Genomic DNA, 18,058 nt, shown 5'->3' on the forward strand with positions numbered 1-18,058 from the left:
GAAAAAGTTATATTCATAAGAAGAATAATGAATAAATAAGATACTATACATCTATCATAATTATGTACTGATTCATGTAATATATTATTTTAAAACAAGACGGTACTTAATACCTAAATAATGACACCTATAATTATATTGCCACCTATTTAATATAAATAATAAGCACAATACCCTAAGTTTCAAAAGCATACAATAGGCCATTTCTCTGGCTGTAGGAGCAAATATGCTTTAATCCAAGTTTGACTTCCAAAAAAAGAAATCAGTATTTTGCAAGACTTATATGGTATCACTAGAAAAAATCTGGATTTGATTCTAGCTATAAAAGCCATATGTAAATTTAATATCCAGATGCATGAAGTGGACACCAGCTAATATATTTATGGCTGTGGAGATATTTAGATACTTTGAACAAGAGTAATACACACTGAGAATTCCGTGGCTTATGAACTAGCATACTTCCTTTGAAGATTTGATCTTTTTTCCTGTACTAGAATGTATCCTTAGGGTCCCTGTGACAATTTCTTAATTCCCTTCACAGTGTAGTAGCATCTATGTACAACAGGTCTGTGTTCTAAAATATATCATTGTGACTTAGATTTAGTTTCCTGTGGATAAAAATCATATCCTTCCTGTACATGCTTATTTCCTAGAATTATATAAAGTAGGGAGTTTCACTAAGATCAGAACCAGGGATCTATAGACATTCACTGGCAACAATTCACTCAAGAAACTGTTTCTAGGGCCCTAATATTTCCAAGCACTGTTTCATTGCTTTAAAGATGTGTTTCAAGCTGGAGGGGAGAAGGAAGTTGAAGAAATGATCCTTTTAAGAGAGAGACTTTTCTGTCCAAAAAAAGAAAATAGTCTAGTTGATTAAAATCTTGATTTCAGAAAGATTGGGCAGAATAGACCTAAATAAGTAGTACCAAAGAATTTAACAGAAACCTGGGAACTTGTAGCAAGTTAGATGGAAAGGCTGATTCATACATTATGACATAATTATTTTTCAAAAACATGGAATAGTGGCTCAAAATTCCTGCTCTCTCCCTTTATATGTAATAAATTATAAAGATATAAAAGTCAATCCTAGGATTACATTTGTAATCCCAGTACTTGGGAGGTTGAGACAGGAGGATCCGTGTTCGTAGCCAGCCTCAGCTAGTGAGGCCCTCTGCAACTTAGTTAGACTCTGTTTCAAAATAAAGAATGAAAAATAGGGTTAGGAGTATAGCTTGGAGATAGAATGCCCCTGGGTTCAATCCCCAGTACCACACACACACACACACACACACACACACACACACACATACAAAAAAAAAAGTTAAACTTGGGAAGATTTCATGGAGGTAGAGACAAGCCACTGTTGTTTTATTTTGTACCAAGAATTGAAATCAAAGACACTCTACCTCTGAGCTCCATGTATGAGTTGCATGTTTACGGACCCATGGTTCTGATCTTAGCAAAAATAATAACACTCTCTACATAATTCTAGGAGAAAAAAAAGTATGTACAGGAAGGATATGATTTTTATGCACAGAAAACTTGAATCCCCTACTCTTTTATTTTTTAATTTAACACAAAGTCTCACTAAATTGCTGAGACTAGACCTTTGATCCTCTTGTCTCAGCCTCCTAAGTACTGGGATTACAGGCATGTGCCACCACACCTGGCAAGCCACTGATTCTTAAAAAATTACTAGAATCCAGAGAAACAAAGGGAAGAAGGCAAAAGAAAAGAAAGGCCTGTCACATAAGGACAGAGAACATCGAGAAAGGTCAGGAAGATGGTAACAGGTGGAAATAATGCTTCCTCTGAACACCAGAAGGGAGGGTTTTACGATACCCATTGGAGTGCATCACACTGCTGACCACATGTTGGTGGGCGTGTGGCTCCAGGTAAGGACACCCTCAGGGGAAAAGTGGCAGGGGGAAGGCCGGGACTCCAAGTTGGCTTGTTAATAAAAGAATGTCTTTTTTTAACTGAGCCATAGTCTCGTGTTAAGGAACCTGCATCTCACTGTGAAAACCACAGAAACGTTAAGAGTGCAATGTTGTCCCAGCATACGGTTCCACCCTGTTTCATCATAGAGTCAAGTAGATGCTGGTGACTCCGGTGAGCCCACGGGGGTGGGACCAGGGATGCGTGTGGAAGAGATGGGAGGAAGGGCTCACAAGATTCGCTGTTGAGAAAGTCAACTGTACACAAGCAGATTGAGGAACATAGCTACCTCCAGGTGGAGAGGAAGAGAATGCTACTCTAGAAGAATGCACAGAGGTGCTAAGTTACTTGGGAAACTTTTTTTTCTTAAGTTAGATAGTGAGGGTGCATGTGCTTCCTCTGGTATTTTTAATTCACTTTAGTTTGTCACATTTCAAGATAAAATGTAATTTTTAAAAGACAGAGAGCCCATCTAGCTGTTGCTCCTGTGACTTCAGAATCTGTTTACAGGGGGTCAATAGAATCACATTACTAGTCAGTGACAAATGACTGTAATCCCAGTACATGGAAGGCAGAGATGGGGATTACGGATTTGAAGACAGTCTCAACGGCTTAGTGAGATGCTATCTCAAAATAAAAAAATTTAAAAAAAGTGAGAGTGTAGCTCAGGGACAGAATGCTCTTGGGTTAAATCTCCAGTAGCAAAAAAAAAAAAAAAAGAAAGAAAAAGAAAAGAAAAGAAAAAAAAAGCTCATTACTAATAATATAATTCTTAATTCTAGCTACCATACCACCTCCAATTTAAAAAGTGTCTCCTAACTGTATGCGCATCTGTCAAGAGCCACCTCTGTGGCTCCTGTTGCCTGACCCCTGCCCCGTGAGACTCTGGCCTGACTCTGCTAGAAAGTCACTTGCAAAGGACTCTCTGTCACTGCCCTATAAACCCCACCCTAAGACTCGGGGCCTCTGTGCCAAAGACATTATCAAGTGCCCTGTGATGTAACTTGGAGGCACCGTAGTGGCCCCGCCTTCTTTCAGCCTTAAGTCCTCCAGTGTCCTGAAACTGTAGAAGTAGAGACAGAAACAGGGATAGTCGCCCACTCTCCTATTCTGTTTTTCCCGGTCAGCTAGCACCAGAGCTTGGCTTATCCTCGCCGCATCGCCACAGAAGGAGCCTCAGAATCCTTTGGCAGCCGCCTTTCCCTGGAGCACAGACATGCTGCGGTGGACTGGGCTGAGGGACCGGTTCCACAGCGTGCAACAGTGAACAACCTCCCCAGCCCCGTGCAAATTATCTGTCTCCTCCCAGTCCCACACACCCAGATATCTCTCAGCACTGACACCACTTATTTCCTCGTTTTTTAACTTAATTTCAGAAAAAACAAATTAACTCGGTCGAGGTTATAATTTGCTCTTCATGAAGCCACAAGTGCCTCATGGCTTATAGAATTCATATTACAGAGACGTACACTCTCCGAGTACTGTATCAACTGGAGTGAAAGGAGGATCGCAAAGATGGGTAAGACATACATACTCCCCGTTCTCAAAGGAAAGGCAGATAATTTAAACACAGCCCCGCTACAGTGCAGAACCTTGGACTGTATGGTGTTGCAACTAGGGAATTGGACTTCTTGAGTATTCGAATTCAGGTACTTACTCTCTGAAAGATCTTTGTCTCCCGTTTTGAAATCAGTCCTTGTGTTCTCTGGTTTCCTGTTCTGGTAACCAAGGCTTCAGACAAGAGAAATAGACTATCCTAAAAAAAAAAAAAGTTGGAAAACGAGCCCCTTGAAAACAGTATAAGGCTCACCATATTAAGTGAACCTTATTAAATAATAATAAGAAAAATAGCTTCACAGACAAATACTGGAAATGGACTGACCTAGCAACAGATCTGGAAAAGAAAAGATCCTGGGTTTGTCCCAGAAGTAAATGAATGTTCTCTGTAAGCAATGCTACTATCAATGAGGAAATTATGTTGGGATGTGTTCACAGGAACACGGTAGGTGGCCCTGGGACTCCATCCAGGCATATCCAGCCCCAGGCAAGCTTTTATGATGACCAATTTTGGTTTCCCATTTGAAGAGCTGTTATAGTTCAGGCCAATATGGAAAGGAAGGAAAATGGGCATTGGTGTCTAGCCTAGAAGAGACAGGCTTCCAGGATGACTTAACACCTGTGGCCCTGGTAGATAGCGGGTGTTTCTGTCACTGCAACAGGAAGTCTGGCTTGATGGCAGGACAAATGTCACTGAGAGTCTGAGCGTTGGAACTCGGAGGCCTTGATCACTGCATGTTACTTTTGAAGTCCTGCGCTTCGGCTTGATCACTTTGAAGAGTACCGTTCACTTTCTCGCCTGTGTCGAAATGTTTGCACGCGTCTCTTATCTCCCTTTGAGACTGCCCTCCTTATTTGGGGGATCTTCTCCCCTGCAGCCCTCAGTAGAATGAAATATTCAAATAACACTAAGCAGCAGGGCGTGGTGGCTCACGCCTGCGGATCCCGGTACTTGGGAGGCTGAGACACAAGGAGCGCAGGTTCAAGACCAGCCTCAACAATTTAATGGGACCCTATTTCAAAATAAAAAATTAAACAGGGCTCTGGAGGGGGGTGGCTCAGAGGTAGAATGCTCCTGCATTCAATCCCCAGTATCCTTCTCCCCATCTCTGCCTTGCAAACACACACACACACACACACACACACACACACACCCCCCAAAACAACAACAAAAAACTGCTGCTTTGGGAAGGGTTTGCTTAGGACGAAACTATACAGCCACCATCCCGAGGACAATAAGGAAACGAAGCAATCCAAACCCTTGCTACAGGCCTAGAGACAGAAGAGGCAAGAACGTGGTGTAGTTAAAGTCATGGTGTCAGCCCAGGCCACGACATTGGTGAAGACATGGGAACCAAGAGGAAGTTTCTGGAAGGCAGAAAGCTGAGGAATGAGAACGGGCATGGCCATAATTTCTATAAAGGGAGAGGTGTTTCGTGAGAATATTTCATAGAGCTGTTAAGAGGCAATGACCATCGAGCAGTCTGCAGCAACACTGTTTAAGTGAGCGTGCCCAGCGCTGTAGCAAAGGGGTGAGGTACCACCAGCCGTGGGGCATACAGAAGGGGCAAGCGGGAGGGAGGACGGGGACTGCTGCCTGCAAATAGGTAGTTATGCCCTTTACTTTTCGTTCCTAGCTACCTCTGTGTGAGCAGCTGTCTAGACAAGATTTTTGCCTGCTTCTAAGAGTATAATGTCTTTGAATTTCTTTCCTCCAAGAATCTTTTCAAAAAATCCATTTAAACCATTGCCTCCTGAGTGAGTAAAATGTAAGTTTCTGTAGAAAATGAATAGTTCCTTGAGTTTGTGCCTGTGCGCAGGCACACATGCACATGTGTATATGCACAGATGTGTGTGCGTGTCTTAAGTGAATTAGGGCGGTACACACAGCACTTCCTGCATACCTCTCTCTTCTCCATGGAATTGCTCCAAAGTCGAAGCTGTTCTTAAACAATGATTGCAGACTATAAAGTCTGGAACAGCTCATGTGGTCCAGTCTCCTACCTCCATGAAATAAAGTTATTTTTAAAATCATATTTTACTAATAAAGGACCACCCGGTGGTGGGAGCGATTCCTTTCTATCACACTGACCTCAGCCGAGCCTTTCCAGCCCAGGATCTCTTTGATGCAAACGGAAAGTGCCCAGGAACAAGGGAGATTGTGAATAATCTGAGCGAGGCCGTGGTTTTTATTTTGTTTGGTCAGATCCCTGAAGCATCAGCTCATGTGTCACACCTACCATCTCCCTGAAGGATGCCTGGCCCGTGTCCATGGTGCCAGCAAGTGGTCTTAGCTCAGTTCTCAGGTGCCAGCTCAGGAAGCTGGAGTCTGAATTTCTCCAGGCTCCGCTACCCAGTAAAAGCACAGGTGTCTGTACAGAACACTCTCCATGAATAACCTTTAGCTTGCTCTTCCTAATTCTTCTCCCTTGACCCCATTCCTCTCCCAGCCCCTGGCTCATATTGAGAAGCTGTCGCCCACCCAGGCCTGCTCTGATTCACTGTTCTCTCCCTGAGCACATCAGCCCGGCCCCTGCCCCTGCTCTGCCTGTTTCCCGCAGGTGTCTGACCCAGGTCCCAGACTCACGTCTCAATTCACTCTTTCCCACCAGTGCTATAGCCGGAGTTATGACAGCAGTGAGTTTTACTCTTGCATACTGGAGACAGACATCTACTTCCCAGATGTGTTGCATTAGTAACAGGGGAGCAGCTGAGAGTGTGCAGGGGTTTCCTTTCCCCTGTCTTTAGCAGGGGGGATAGCTTGGGGCACATCTTTGACACACCTGCACCTTCAGCAGACCTTCAACACATGAATATGAGCATCTGAGCAGGAGGTTGCTACATTCTTGCTTTCTTTTGTGGATGGCAAGGGAGTGTGTGTGTGTGTGAGAGAGAGAGAAAGAGACAGACAGACAGACAGACAGACACACACACACACACACACACACACACACACACACTACTGGCCTGGAAGAACCACAGAATTTTTTCTCGGCTATCCCATTCCATGAGCCCATTCTGAATATACCAAAACTATACTTCCCACCTCCTTTTGGAATGCAAAAGGATTGGGGGGGTAAAATTTATCCTAAGCAATGCGTAGGTTTTCTATCACCACTGTAACAAAACAACACAAACTCCTTATCTACAGGTGCGTAGAAGTCCACCACTGATGTAGCTGGGCTGAAGTCAAGGTGCTGGCAGGGCTGCGCTCCTTGCGAGAGGCTCCAGGGGAGGATCTGTTTCCTGGCCTTCTCCAGCATGGGCAGGCTGCCATATTCCTTGACTCCTGCTCCCCTTCCTCCGTCATTAAAGCCAGTAGCATTGCAGTACTCTGACCTTTCTCGTATAGTCCTATCTCCCTTTGGCCACGGGTAGAAAGGGCTCTCTGATTTTTAAAGACCCACATGATTACATTGAGCGCCTCTTGATAATCCAGGATAATTCCCCCATTTCAATGCCTTCAACTTAATCACCTCAGCAAACTCCCTTGTGCCTTGTAAAGTAACGTGTTCTCAGGTTCTAGAGATTAAAATGTCTCAGGACCTGTTTCTGTGTTAACTCTGAAGCAATCAACTCAAGCCAAGTCAGCGAGTATTTAAGTCCTCTGATGGGGAGACACACAGAGCTCTGTTTCTATGAGTGTCTTATGTCCTCCCGCCAACAAATGCTGAGCGGTACTGTAGAGAATCAGAGGAATACGTAAATGTAGAGATACAGTCTGATAAGTTAACTTTGAAGTTCATCAGAGTGTATTTACTCTACAAATGATGGCTTTGATGACGGCACAGTATTTAAGCAAGAAAACCACCAGAAGGTTCTGGCTAGTTGAGGTGGAGAGAGCTGTTACCCTAACTGAATTAAACTTCTCGAAGCTGAGCACGACGGGGTCGCTGAAGCCCAGCTCCATGGCACAGGAGTTTTGTTGGGTTTTTTTTTTTTTTTTTTTTTTTTGGTAGTACTGGGGTTCCTGGAAGCCCTTCTACCTCCAGGCTACACTCCCAGACCTATTTTATATTTTTGAAACAGGGTCTCTTAAGCCGGCATGCTGGCTTCGAACCTGCGCCATCCTCCTGTCTCCGCCTCCCAAGCGCGGGGATTACAAGCGTGCGCCACCACGCCCGGCTCGACACCCGAGTTTTTTAAATGTTCCTAGTCTCCATGTGCCATGAAGCTGTCGATCGCAAAGGCCTCTTTCATTCCGTGCAGTGGCGCTCCGCGGGAGAGGCTGATTACTCCTGCTGCTTCTCTACATTGAAGAGATCTGAGTTGTTCTGCTCATTTGACAGCCAGTCCCGCAAGTTGCTGGCTCCAATGCCTTCATTGCTTGTCAGAGGTGAAGGAATGTATTCATAACTCAGGCCGAGACGGGGTGTCATCTCCAGATAGGATCGCACCACCCCGTCTTCAGGGGCTGGCATTTGGTTGCTGTGGCTGACCAGCCTCCCTGGCAGGGCTTGGCTGATGAAATCACCTCCCTAGGGCCGGGCCGTGGGTGCAGAAAAGCCCCGTTTCCAGGAGGGCTGTCGCTCTTGTTCCTCTGAGCGGCGTAAGCACCTAACACCCGAAGTCCAGCCCATCATGGAACAGAACGCACTTCTCCTCATCTCTTACACTTGGCTTGAATTCTGATACCATATCTCTTTTCTGGATAAAAGGGATATGAAGAGTTTCTCAGATTTGATTTCTCAGTGGGAACTGTTTGCTTTGGAAGCCCACCTATTTCCATGCTAATTGAGAACAGAGCTCGGGACCAGGGCCTGAGAACACCACGGAACTGAGAACACCACGGGATCAGTGGGCTAATTTCTGTGGATCTTGTCAGATTGTCTGCCTGCAAATAATACCACGATCAACTGTTTCCCCTAAATGCCCAGCACAGGCCTTTTAGCATCTTCCCCTTAACCAATGACCTCCTGCTTTTGTATAGCTGTTTATTCCGTATAGATAAGCATATAAAATCTTCACCAGGAAAGCTACTGGGGAATCCTGACCCTTATGACCCAGCAAGAAGAGTTTGGAAATCTGCAAGCAATCCGCCCCTTTCCCAGCTAAATTGGATGGGCTTCTATTAGAGAGATTACAGTAAAAAATAACAATCAGCGCTCTGAAGATCCTGTGTGGAAGGGGAGGATGGGGAGGAGTAGATTTGGCTGAGGACAAGCCCAGGCTTTCGTCACAGGGACAGACCAAAGTGTGAACACAAAGGGAGGACCCCGGAGCATCCTGCACGCTGCATTTCAGCCACAGATGACATGGCCCATCCGCGGGCCCGGCCCACGCCCTGACGCCCACCGGGCTGCCCGCCTGGCCAGGTCGGGTACCTCTGCCGCTGCCCGCCGACCCCTCCGCCTGGCCCAGCGGCCCCAGCTGCGGACATGCTGGGCGGATCTGGGTCCCATGGAAGACGCAGCCTGGCCGCGCTCTCCCAGTGAGTCTGCACCTCGTCTCTTCCACTTCTCTCTTCTTTCTTTCCTTTTTTTCTTATTAAACAAAAGAATTGTTTAAAGAAAGAAAAAGATTGTGGGAGTGGGAGAGAAGAGAGAGACCCCATGAAGGCAGGAGGGCTCGCATTTCAGACCTGCCCAGAAACTTTCTGCTCTCAACGGAGTAGTGGTTCTAATCCTGTGGTTTTCCATGTTTTGGGTACCCTCGTCCGATTTATCCTTAGGTAGTACACGTTTCTGTATTCCTGGTGTGGATTCCTAAAGTACGTGTTGCTGAAGATCATGGCAGCTGGTGATTTAGACCTGAGCCCTCTGCCACAGACTGATCCATTTACAGGAGATTTCACATTGCCCAATCCCTAAAGTAAACAGCCCAGAGCCCTTGCACTGACCATCTGACTGGGACCCATGGTGACCCAGAGCATATGCTATTGATCGGGGACTTGCTTGGATCACGGGCTCTGAGGCTTTCGGATCATGAAATCCTGGATGTGAGCGCTAGTGAGAAGGGGCCTCCAGGATCCTTCACTGCAGTGCTGGGTGCTGCTCCCACAGGGTAACTTCACTCACCCAACATCAGGTGAAAGCGGGTGGGGAAGCCAGGTCTCTGTACTCCCGGGGAGGGCCATTTCCACATGGGCGTTTATGAGCTCTGAAAAACCTACTGGGTCTTGGGAAAGGCACGGCGGTGTGAGAGTGAGCTCACCGAATGGGCTTTCAGTGAGTCTTTTCCATGTTTGAGAGTCTTGGCGCTGAGTCAGAATGACAATTGTTGTTCCAGTTGTCCCAGCATTTGTGCAACAGCTAATCAAATAAACAGAAGCCCTCAATGGAGTCCTAAAAAATGAGACCCAAGTCCATTACTTGAGCAGGCTTCTTGGATAGCCAGTCTCTGCGAGTGTGGTCACACGAGCTTGAGAGGTTATCTCTGTAGTCCCACGCCTGACGCACTTTGTCAAATATCAAATCTAACTTTACAAGGAATCCTATTCTGTAGAGTTGTTCTAGTTAAATAAGTTTGTGATCCAGAGCTCCAGATCCCCACTCCACTGTCCATTCACAGCCCACCGCATGCTGTATCCCACTCTTTATTCCTCCTCCATCCTGCCTGTGGACCCCTCCACCAGAAAACTTCCTCAGAATCCTACAGCTTCACAGAATGGCCTGCAAAGCACCGATCTTGTTGAACGCCTTCATTTCAAATAAGGACACTGAGGCTCATGGAAGATTGAGAGCTTGCCGGGCCTTGTAACTGGTCAGCAGCAGAGCGCACATTTCTTTCTCTCTCCTTCCCTTCTTCCCTGATGCGCTGCCCTCCCCAGTACCTCTCTCTCTCTCTCCCCCTCTCTCTCCCTTTCTCCCTGACACTCAGGCCTCCGGCACCTGGACCAAGCTCTTTTTCCACTGCATCATGCCTGTGATTCCATCCATTGACCGTCTCCACGTTGCCCTCACTCTTCCCCACCCACTCCGTCATTTCCTGAATCCCAGGGGTTATTGCCTTCCACCTGGATGACGGTAATTGCCTCCCATCTGGTCCTTGGCCTCAGTCTCTGTCCCCTTTCTGATCCGACATCAGCCCCCTTCCCACATTCACCATCTCCACCATATCCGCTTTCCTCTCTACATTATTTAGAGCTCCCCACACCCTGCATTCAGACTTTCTCCCCATTCTGACCTTCTCTGGCTCCAGCCAAATCTGTCCACTCGCTGCTTCCCAGATGAGCGCCACCTCCAGCTCCTGGCTCACTCTGCTTCCTACACTGGGCACAAATACCCTTACTTTCCATATCTGCTTCTAACTTCATCGAGGCTCCAACCAAATGCTGCTTTCCTCCCTAAGCCTTGCTTGCTCAGTTCCTCTGTTCCCTCTACTCCCAAGAACCTGTGTCCACCCTTTATTAGTATTAGCCTTGTACTAAATTTAGAGGAGAACATGTCTGCTTCCTCCTAACAGCTGGGAATTCATTTGAAGGCAAAAAAACAAAACAAAACAACAACAAAAAAAAACTATTTGGAATTTTTGGAACTTCAGCATCCAGAATGTTGCCAGCCCTCCAAATAGATTCTTTAAGTTTTCTATTATTGAAGAAACCAAAGTCATTCCATCTTAAGTTTATACCCTGTTCATTTCAGTCATTTGAACACCCAGTGCCTTTGCTGTGCAAGACATGCTTAGGCTAAATGCTAAAGCAGGTGCCCAACCAAATGAATTCGAAATTCCTTTGCATTTCCGTCAGACCGTCAGATAATTTATCTCAGTTTCATCACCTACAGAGCATGATTGGAAGTGGGTGTTGTTTTTTTTTTTTTTTTTTTTTTAACGAGGCACATTAAAATTCCTGAATGCCAGGACCGACACAAGGGCCACGCTCTTTTCAGGAGCAGGTGTGAATGGCGAGCCAGTTCTTGAGATTTCAAGGTGTGTTTCATTTGTTCCGAGTAAGATCATGGAGAGATTCTGTCCTTTGCAGTTTAATATTTTTACTGCCACTTTTATCATTTTTCCCCAAAGCCGTAATAATTTACTTGAGTCTGGATTTTGGGGTTTCCTGTAAATATTTGTGTTTTAGTCCATTAAGAGAATATATCTTAAAAAGAAATCTGCTTTTATATATCCTCAGGATGAAAGGTCAAAGTTTTCTTCTGGCACCCCATTTTGTAACAAATGGGGAAGGGCACATGCATTTTTTAGATGCATGGAATCCAGGAAATAGAGAAAGTTATTCGGTGTATTCCACTGCTTTTTGAGGGAACTAAACTGAAAATGTTGCAGAGAAATGAGTGGTTGGCACATTTTATAAGGTTCTGTAGACACGGTGGAAGAAACGCACACAGAAATATTTGGATTTGTAAAAAGAACAGGCACCTTTTTTATCCAGTGTGATCCGGGAACGTGGCATTCCAATTCTCCAGCATGCTGAATTTGTAAATAATGATAGTGATTATGGAAACTACCTTTTCCCTGCCTTAAAATCAGTATTGCAATACATTTTATTTTGTATACTCGTTTACATTCTTTTAAAAATAAATACTTTTATTGGTGTATCACAATTATACATCATCATGAGGTTCAGACTAATAAAAACATACACGCACACAGAGCCTTGGCGCTCCCCCCCCCCCGGGTGCTAGCCCACTCCCCCACTCCTGGCGCACGTTGGTGAGATTGGTAGTGATACCTTCATATATGGACATAGTATTATTTCGAATGTTTCCTTCTTCTAGTCTACTGGTCTCCTCATTTATCTGCACTTTTGTTTCTTGTTTTCTCTATACAGCCCTTCACTTGCTGAGACCGGCTCATCTCACTTACCATCACATTCTCTAGTTCCGTTTATTTTCCTCAAAAGGATCTAGTTTTGTTTGTCTTCATGGCTGAGTAAAACGCCATTGTGTATGTGTACCAGATTTTCTTTATCCATTCATCTCTTGACGGACGCCTAGGTTCGTTCCATAATTCAGCGATTGTGAATACTTTTTAAAGACTCTGTCATTGCCGGGGTTTATCACCTTTAACATAGTTTTTAAGCCACGCATTTAAATAGTGATGCTTGAGAGGATAATGCACATCTCCCTGTGGGTAATCTTCTAGAGAACCCTTCAGTTAGAATATGTTCAAAGTGGAAATTAATAGTCCAGTTAAAGGGCCTTCTCTCCTACCAAGAAAAGAGTATGTACATTTTCTGGCTGCTAGTTTATATAACAAATTGGCCTTTTTTGAGGCATGTTGAGTTCAATGATAGATTGTAAAAGGTGAGATTTTTAGGCCTCTCATCTGGTGAAAGGCAAAGTTACTAACTTTTATGGATGAAAAAAAAAATAAGAGAACGATCTGGGCATGATGGTACACACCTATCATCCCAGTACTTGGGAGGAGGCAGGACAGTCATAGGCTTGAAGACAGCCTCAGCAAGTTGTCGAGGCTCTCAGCAACCTAGCAAGACCCTGTGTCAAAACATAAAATATAAAAAGAAAGGGCTGGTGGGTATAGCTCAGAGTTAGAATGCCCCTAGGTTCAATCTCCAGACACACACACACACACACACACACACACACACACACACACACACACGGACAGTCCCGTCCAGTTAGGACCGTGGCTGCAGTCGGAGCCCTACAGCTACGTGAATAGTATTATCTACATTCCTGTTCTCGGTTCTCTTTTTTTCTTATGGCCTTTTGAAAGAAATTCATTTCTCCTTGTGACCCTGCATTTACCCTTGCTGTATATATTGTCCTCTGATATTTTCCATCCTATTCTATTTCATTTAAGAATGCTGGTTACGCAGCTGGGTGTATGATGGTGTGCGCCTGTAATCCCACTGCTCGGGAAGCTGAGACAGGAAGATCGTGGATTCAAGGCCAGCCTCAGCCATTTAGTGAGACCCTTAGCAACTTATCAAGACTCTGTTTCAAATTTTAAGAAATGAGGCCGGCCGCCGGGCGTGATGGCGCACGCTTGTAATCCCTGCACTTGGGAGGCAGAGACAGGAGGATCATGCAGGTTCGAAGCCAGCCACGCGCGCTGGCTTAGGAGACCCTGTTTCCAAATAAAAATATAAAAATAGGTCTGGGAGTGTAGCCCGGAGGTAGAAGGGCTTCCAGGAATCCCCAGTACCGCCACAAAAAAAAAAAAAAAAAAAAATTGAGGCCAGGCATGGTGGTGCTTGCTTGTAATCCCCGCACTTGGGAGGCGGAGACAGGAGGATCGCGCAGGTTCGGAGCCAGCCGCGCCGGCTTAAGAGACCCTGTTTCCAAATAAAAATATAAAAAAGTAGGCCTGGGAGTGTAGCCCAGAGGTAGAAGGGCTTCCAGGAACCCCAGTACCACCAAAAAAAAAAAAAAATTAAGAAACAAAATGAAATAGGGCTAGGGATGTGGCTTAGAGGTAGAATGGCCATGGGTTCAATCCCCAGTATTACACACACAAAAAATAAATAAATAAATAAATAAATAAATAAATAAATAAATAAATAAAATTATTGGTTATGACACACTAAATAAATTTTATAAGCTGACAACAGGTCACAAACTGAAGTTTGACAACCACGGGACATAGCAGATGACCTTTATCTGGTCTGCGGACTCATAGCAGCTTAAGAAGCCCTTCTAACCAGGAACCACCCAGGCTGTTGGATACGGAGGTCAGCCTGGAGGTTAGGGGAAGGGTTGTGTGGATGGGAGTCAGGGTCTAGATTCCAGCAGAGCTCCTTCTGTGATCTCCAGAAAGTCACTTCAACTTGCTGCAACACAGCTATAACGCGGAGATGCAAATGCCAGCTCTGTGCAAATCACAGGGTGAGCACGGACACCCAGCGTAATGACATGCATTAAAAAGTATACCCGAATATTAGGTACAGAACCAAGGCAAGTTATTGTCAAGAGACCTTATTTTTCCTAGTTAAATGTGTTATTATTTTTATACTAATCTTATTGGTGCATTATAATTATACACCATAGCGGGCTTGAAAGTAATACATTCATACATGCACACTCACTTAGTGTATTCCCTCCCCATCCCACCCCACTCCCAATTAAAATTTAATATCAGAGGAACATCTAGCAGAGACCATGTGTTCTTAATAGAGCTGGGCAGGGATCCTTAAACAGGCTACAGTATGATGCAAACTCATAAGCAAAAACCTCAAAGTGACATTTGTTTGTGATATTGTAACTATTTGTATTTAAGAAACTCAGCCAGGTCATCCTCTTTCATTAAGTACTTTTCCTGTTTTAACATCAAGGAAGCAACTAGGTGGTCAGTGAGTTTTAAAGTCAGGAGCCAACTTGTGAAGGAGTGTGCTTTGTTGATGTTATCTGCTCTTCCCCGCTAGACTCATTAACACTAATTTCCACTCTTTTTAAGACTACTTTTTATTACAAGCAATGAATGTCAAGCAAAACTAACTGGTAAGGGAGATCATTTTATTAAGAAAAGTTAAAGTGATAAATTTATAGATAAAATATGGTGCTTTTCTCAATGATCTTTCATGTCTCCTTAATAACTTCATTCTAAATCTCATCTCACACAAATGTTGATGAAAATGAATGCTGCTTTCCAGTCCTGCTGAGTTTCCTGTCAGCACCATCCTAGACATTTGCCCCCTACAGGTTATTAATGCCAGCTATATCAGCTTTCTGTGTCTTGCCTAGAGTCTACCTTTCCATGAGTGTTTGCTGATTGTGTTAGTCAACTTTCTGTTACTATAACAAAATATCTGAGCTAATCAACTTAAAAAGAAAAAAAGGTTTGTTCAAATATTTCAGTTCATGGCATCTGGCCCTGTTGCTTTGGGCCTGTGAAAGCACAGTACATCATGGTAGGAACATACGGTAGAAGAGGCCCGTTTACCTCCTGGTAGCCAAGAATCAGAAAGACAGGAAGAATCCAGGGTCCCGATATACCTTCCAATGCCCCGATGATTTGACTTCTTCCAACTAGATTCTACCACCTCCCAACCGTACCACACGCTGGGGACCAAGCATGTAACACACAGGCCTTTGGGCAACACTCTAGATCCAAACTATAGCGTTGATCCTGCAAGAAAAGAAATTTCTCTATTCACCTTTTCTAGAATTTGATTCTCCAAATCACTCTACCTTTCACTTTATATGTAACCGAGAGAAAATAAAATAGTGGTGAAATAAGGGCTAGATTTACTCCAAAGAGAAGGAAATGAACCGGCCAATTCTGTTTTTCAGAAGGTGAAGTTATCACTTATTCTAGTTAGCCATAGTCTACAAAGGGCACCGAGCCTCACTACACTGTGTCATTTCCAAGGAAAATACGTAACATACATAAAATCGAAGCCATTTTTAAAAACTAGCTTCAGGCTGCTTTCATGACCATTGTAGCTTCTGTATAAATCATTCCTACAGCTATTTAATAAATGGGCATGATACGCCTACCCATCGAATTTAAAAAGACTATGTTTACACAGCTTTTTAATGAGTCATTCGAGGCCAAGAGGCATGGGGACCGTGGACTGCTGGAGCAGAGGGATGGTTTAGCAAGGATAATCTGTTCTCCAGTGGTGATCCCCCTGAGGTGCAGTAGTCCCTGCAGGTTGGAGAGGAGTCTCCGTGTCCCTGTTGTATAGACCCAGCTCTTTCCCAACACTAATGCCTATGTTCTTGACAGAAGGGAGACTGGGACCAGGCATTCTGATTCCCGAGCCCGTGTTAAGTCACATTCATTCCTGTATGACCTTGAACAGACTGCTTAATTCACTGTGCCTTATTTCTCCATCTGCAAAAACGAAGGGAGTCCTATTTGTCCTGCAGGTTTAGTGGAGGCTGAAGAAACTACCAAAGTGTTTGAACCACAGTGAGTGCTTGATCTATGTGGTGTCTCCTTTCCTCCAAGCACTCCTCTTCCCAGAGACCCCAGAGGAGAAATGACATGATGTCACTAAGCCCAGGAAGCGACCGAGGCTGGGCAAAAGGCAGCAGAATTGGGAATGACATGTATTTATTAAAACATTCCTCTACGTCTCAGAAAACCAGAGTTCTTCATCTCAGATCTTGGCTATCGTTTACTTACTACATAAAATGAGAATTTACCCTGGTATACTTGGGCCAACTGTAATCTTAAAGGAAATTGGCAAAAACTGACTTTTTTAGCAAAATTCAGGATTACTTCTTTTCTTAGTTGGCCTAAACCAGAGACAATTGGAAGGATATAGTAAGATGTAGGGATTTGCTCGCCAGCAAATGTCACCAATCTTTTAAGGATTCTTGACAGGTGAGGAGAGCACTGATTCAGAACACTGACTTCAAAATCCAGAAAAGCTTGGGTTCACATCTTAACCCCATCATTTCAGTAATGGCGATGCCCCTGAGCAGGTTACTTAGTCTCCCTGAATTTCTCAATTTACTCATCTGTAACAAAGAGGGGTAAATATGTAAAATAGCACAGTGCCTGGCATTTAGTAAATACTCAAAAAAGAGGGAAAGAGCTAGGCATAGTGGTGCATGCTTGTAATCCCAGTGCTCGGGAGGCTGAGATTAGAGTATCTCAGGCTCAGGGCGAGTATCAGCAACCTAGCAAGATCCTGTTCCAGAATAAAACATAAAGGGCTGGGGTGTATCTTGGAGGTAGAATACCCCTAGGTTCAACCCCTGAGGGAGTGGAGTAATTAGCCATGATAAGTATTGGCTTGAACCGGGTGTGTGGGAGAGAAATCTGGGGAACTTCTAGGTAATCACCAAAGCATGAGTGACTCTGAGGAGTTGAATTTGTTTTTCAGCACCTGAATAACAAGGTGCCACACTGTGTGGCTTAGAACAACAGAAACCTATTGTCTCTAAAATCTAAAGGCTGGACATCTGAAATCAGATGTCAGGCCCTACAGACACCTTGACCTCTCCTTGCCTGATCCAGCTTTTGGTAGCCCTGATGTGTCTGGGCTTGTGTCTGGCAACATGACTTGCTCTTCCCTGATTCACATGTCATTCCATCTGTGTCTCTTCGGTCTTCCCTCTGTGCATGTCTGGGTTTGTGTCCAAAGGGCATCAGTCTTACTGGATTGGATCCCATCCCAGTGACCTCATCTTCGTTTGATTACATCCCCAAAGACCCTAATTCTAAATAAGGTCACATCCTGAGGTGTTGGGGGTTAGGATTGCAGTTTACTTATTGTGTGTGTGGGGGGGGGCACAATTCAATCCAGAAATTAGTATATAGACTTTCTGGGATTAAATTAAATAGAATGAGTTCAATCATTATCTTCACATTTGAAAGTTTGCTGAGGTCTCCACAAGCTGCACCAACCTCTTGCATCCTGGAGAGGCCTATTGTGGAAAAAAACATTCTGATATTGGTTAGCTTTCTGAGAAGTAGATGCTTCCTGATCACAAAAGGGCAAAAGCTCCCTAAACCCAAGCGTGAGCAAGGCCTCTCCTTTTAACCTCACCAAGCAAAGAGCACCCAGGAAGTATGTATAATGTCTACTCACCTTGCAGTCAGAGATTGACTCATCCCAGGTTAATACCATATGAAATATTCTTTTCTACTTCCTCTCTTTTCCTTGTATAAATGTTTAATTTCTGATCTTACTTAAACATTCAGTTTGATCCAGGGAAGTATTATGAGTCTTCCTCTCCTGGAT

At 44.4% G+C, this 18,058-nt stretch overlaps 1 protein-coding gene across 1 annotated transcript in view; it reads left to right on the plus strand.

Annotated features, from left to right (window-relative positions):
- Window positions 1-8,873: 8,873 nt before the first annotated feature.
- Window positions 8,874-18,058, plus strand: part of CALD1 (caldesmon 1) — a gene marked incomplete at its 3' end in the record, with an annotated part of 78,432 nt that continues 69,247 nt past the window's right edge. The window contains exon 1 of the mRNA XM_080701071.1: window positions 8,874-8,929. Coding sequence (XP_080557197.1) covers window positions 8,877-8,929 — 53 coding nt within the window. The 5' untranslated portion in view covers window positions 8,874-8,876. The remainder of the gene's footprint in view (window positions 8,930-18,058) is intronic.

This window comes from Muscardinus avellanarius (genome assembly GCF_963383645.1).
Source record: "Muscardinus avellanarius genome assembly, chromosome: 9".
Classification (NCBI taxonomy): domain Eukaryota; kingdom Metazoa; phylum Chordata; class Mammalia; order Rodentia; family Gliridae; genus Muscardinus; species Muscardinus avellanarius.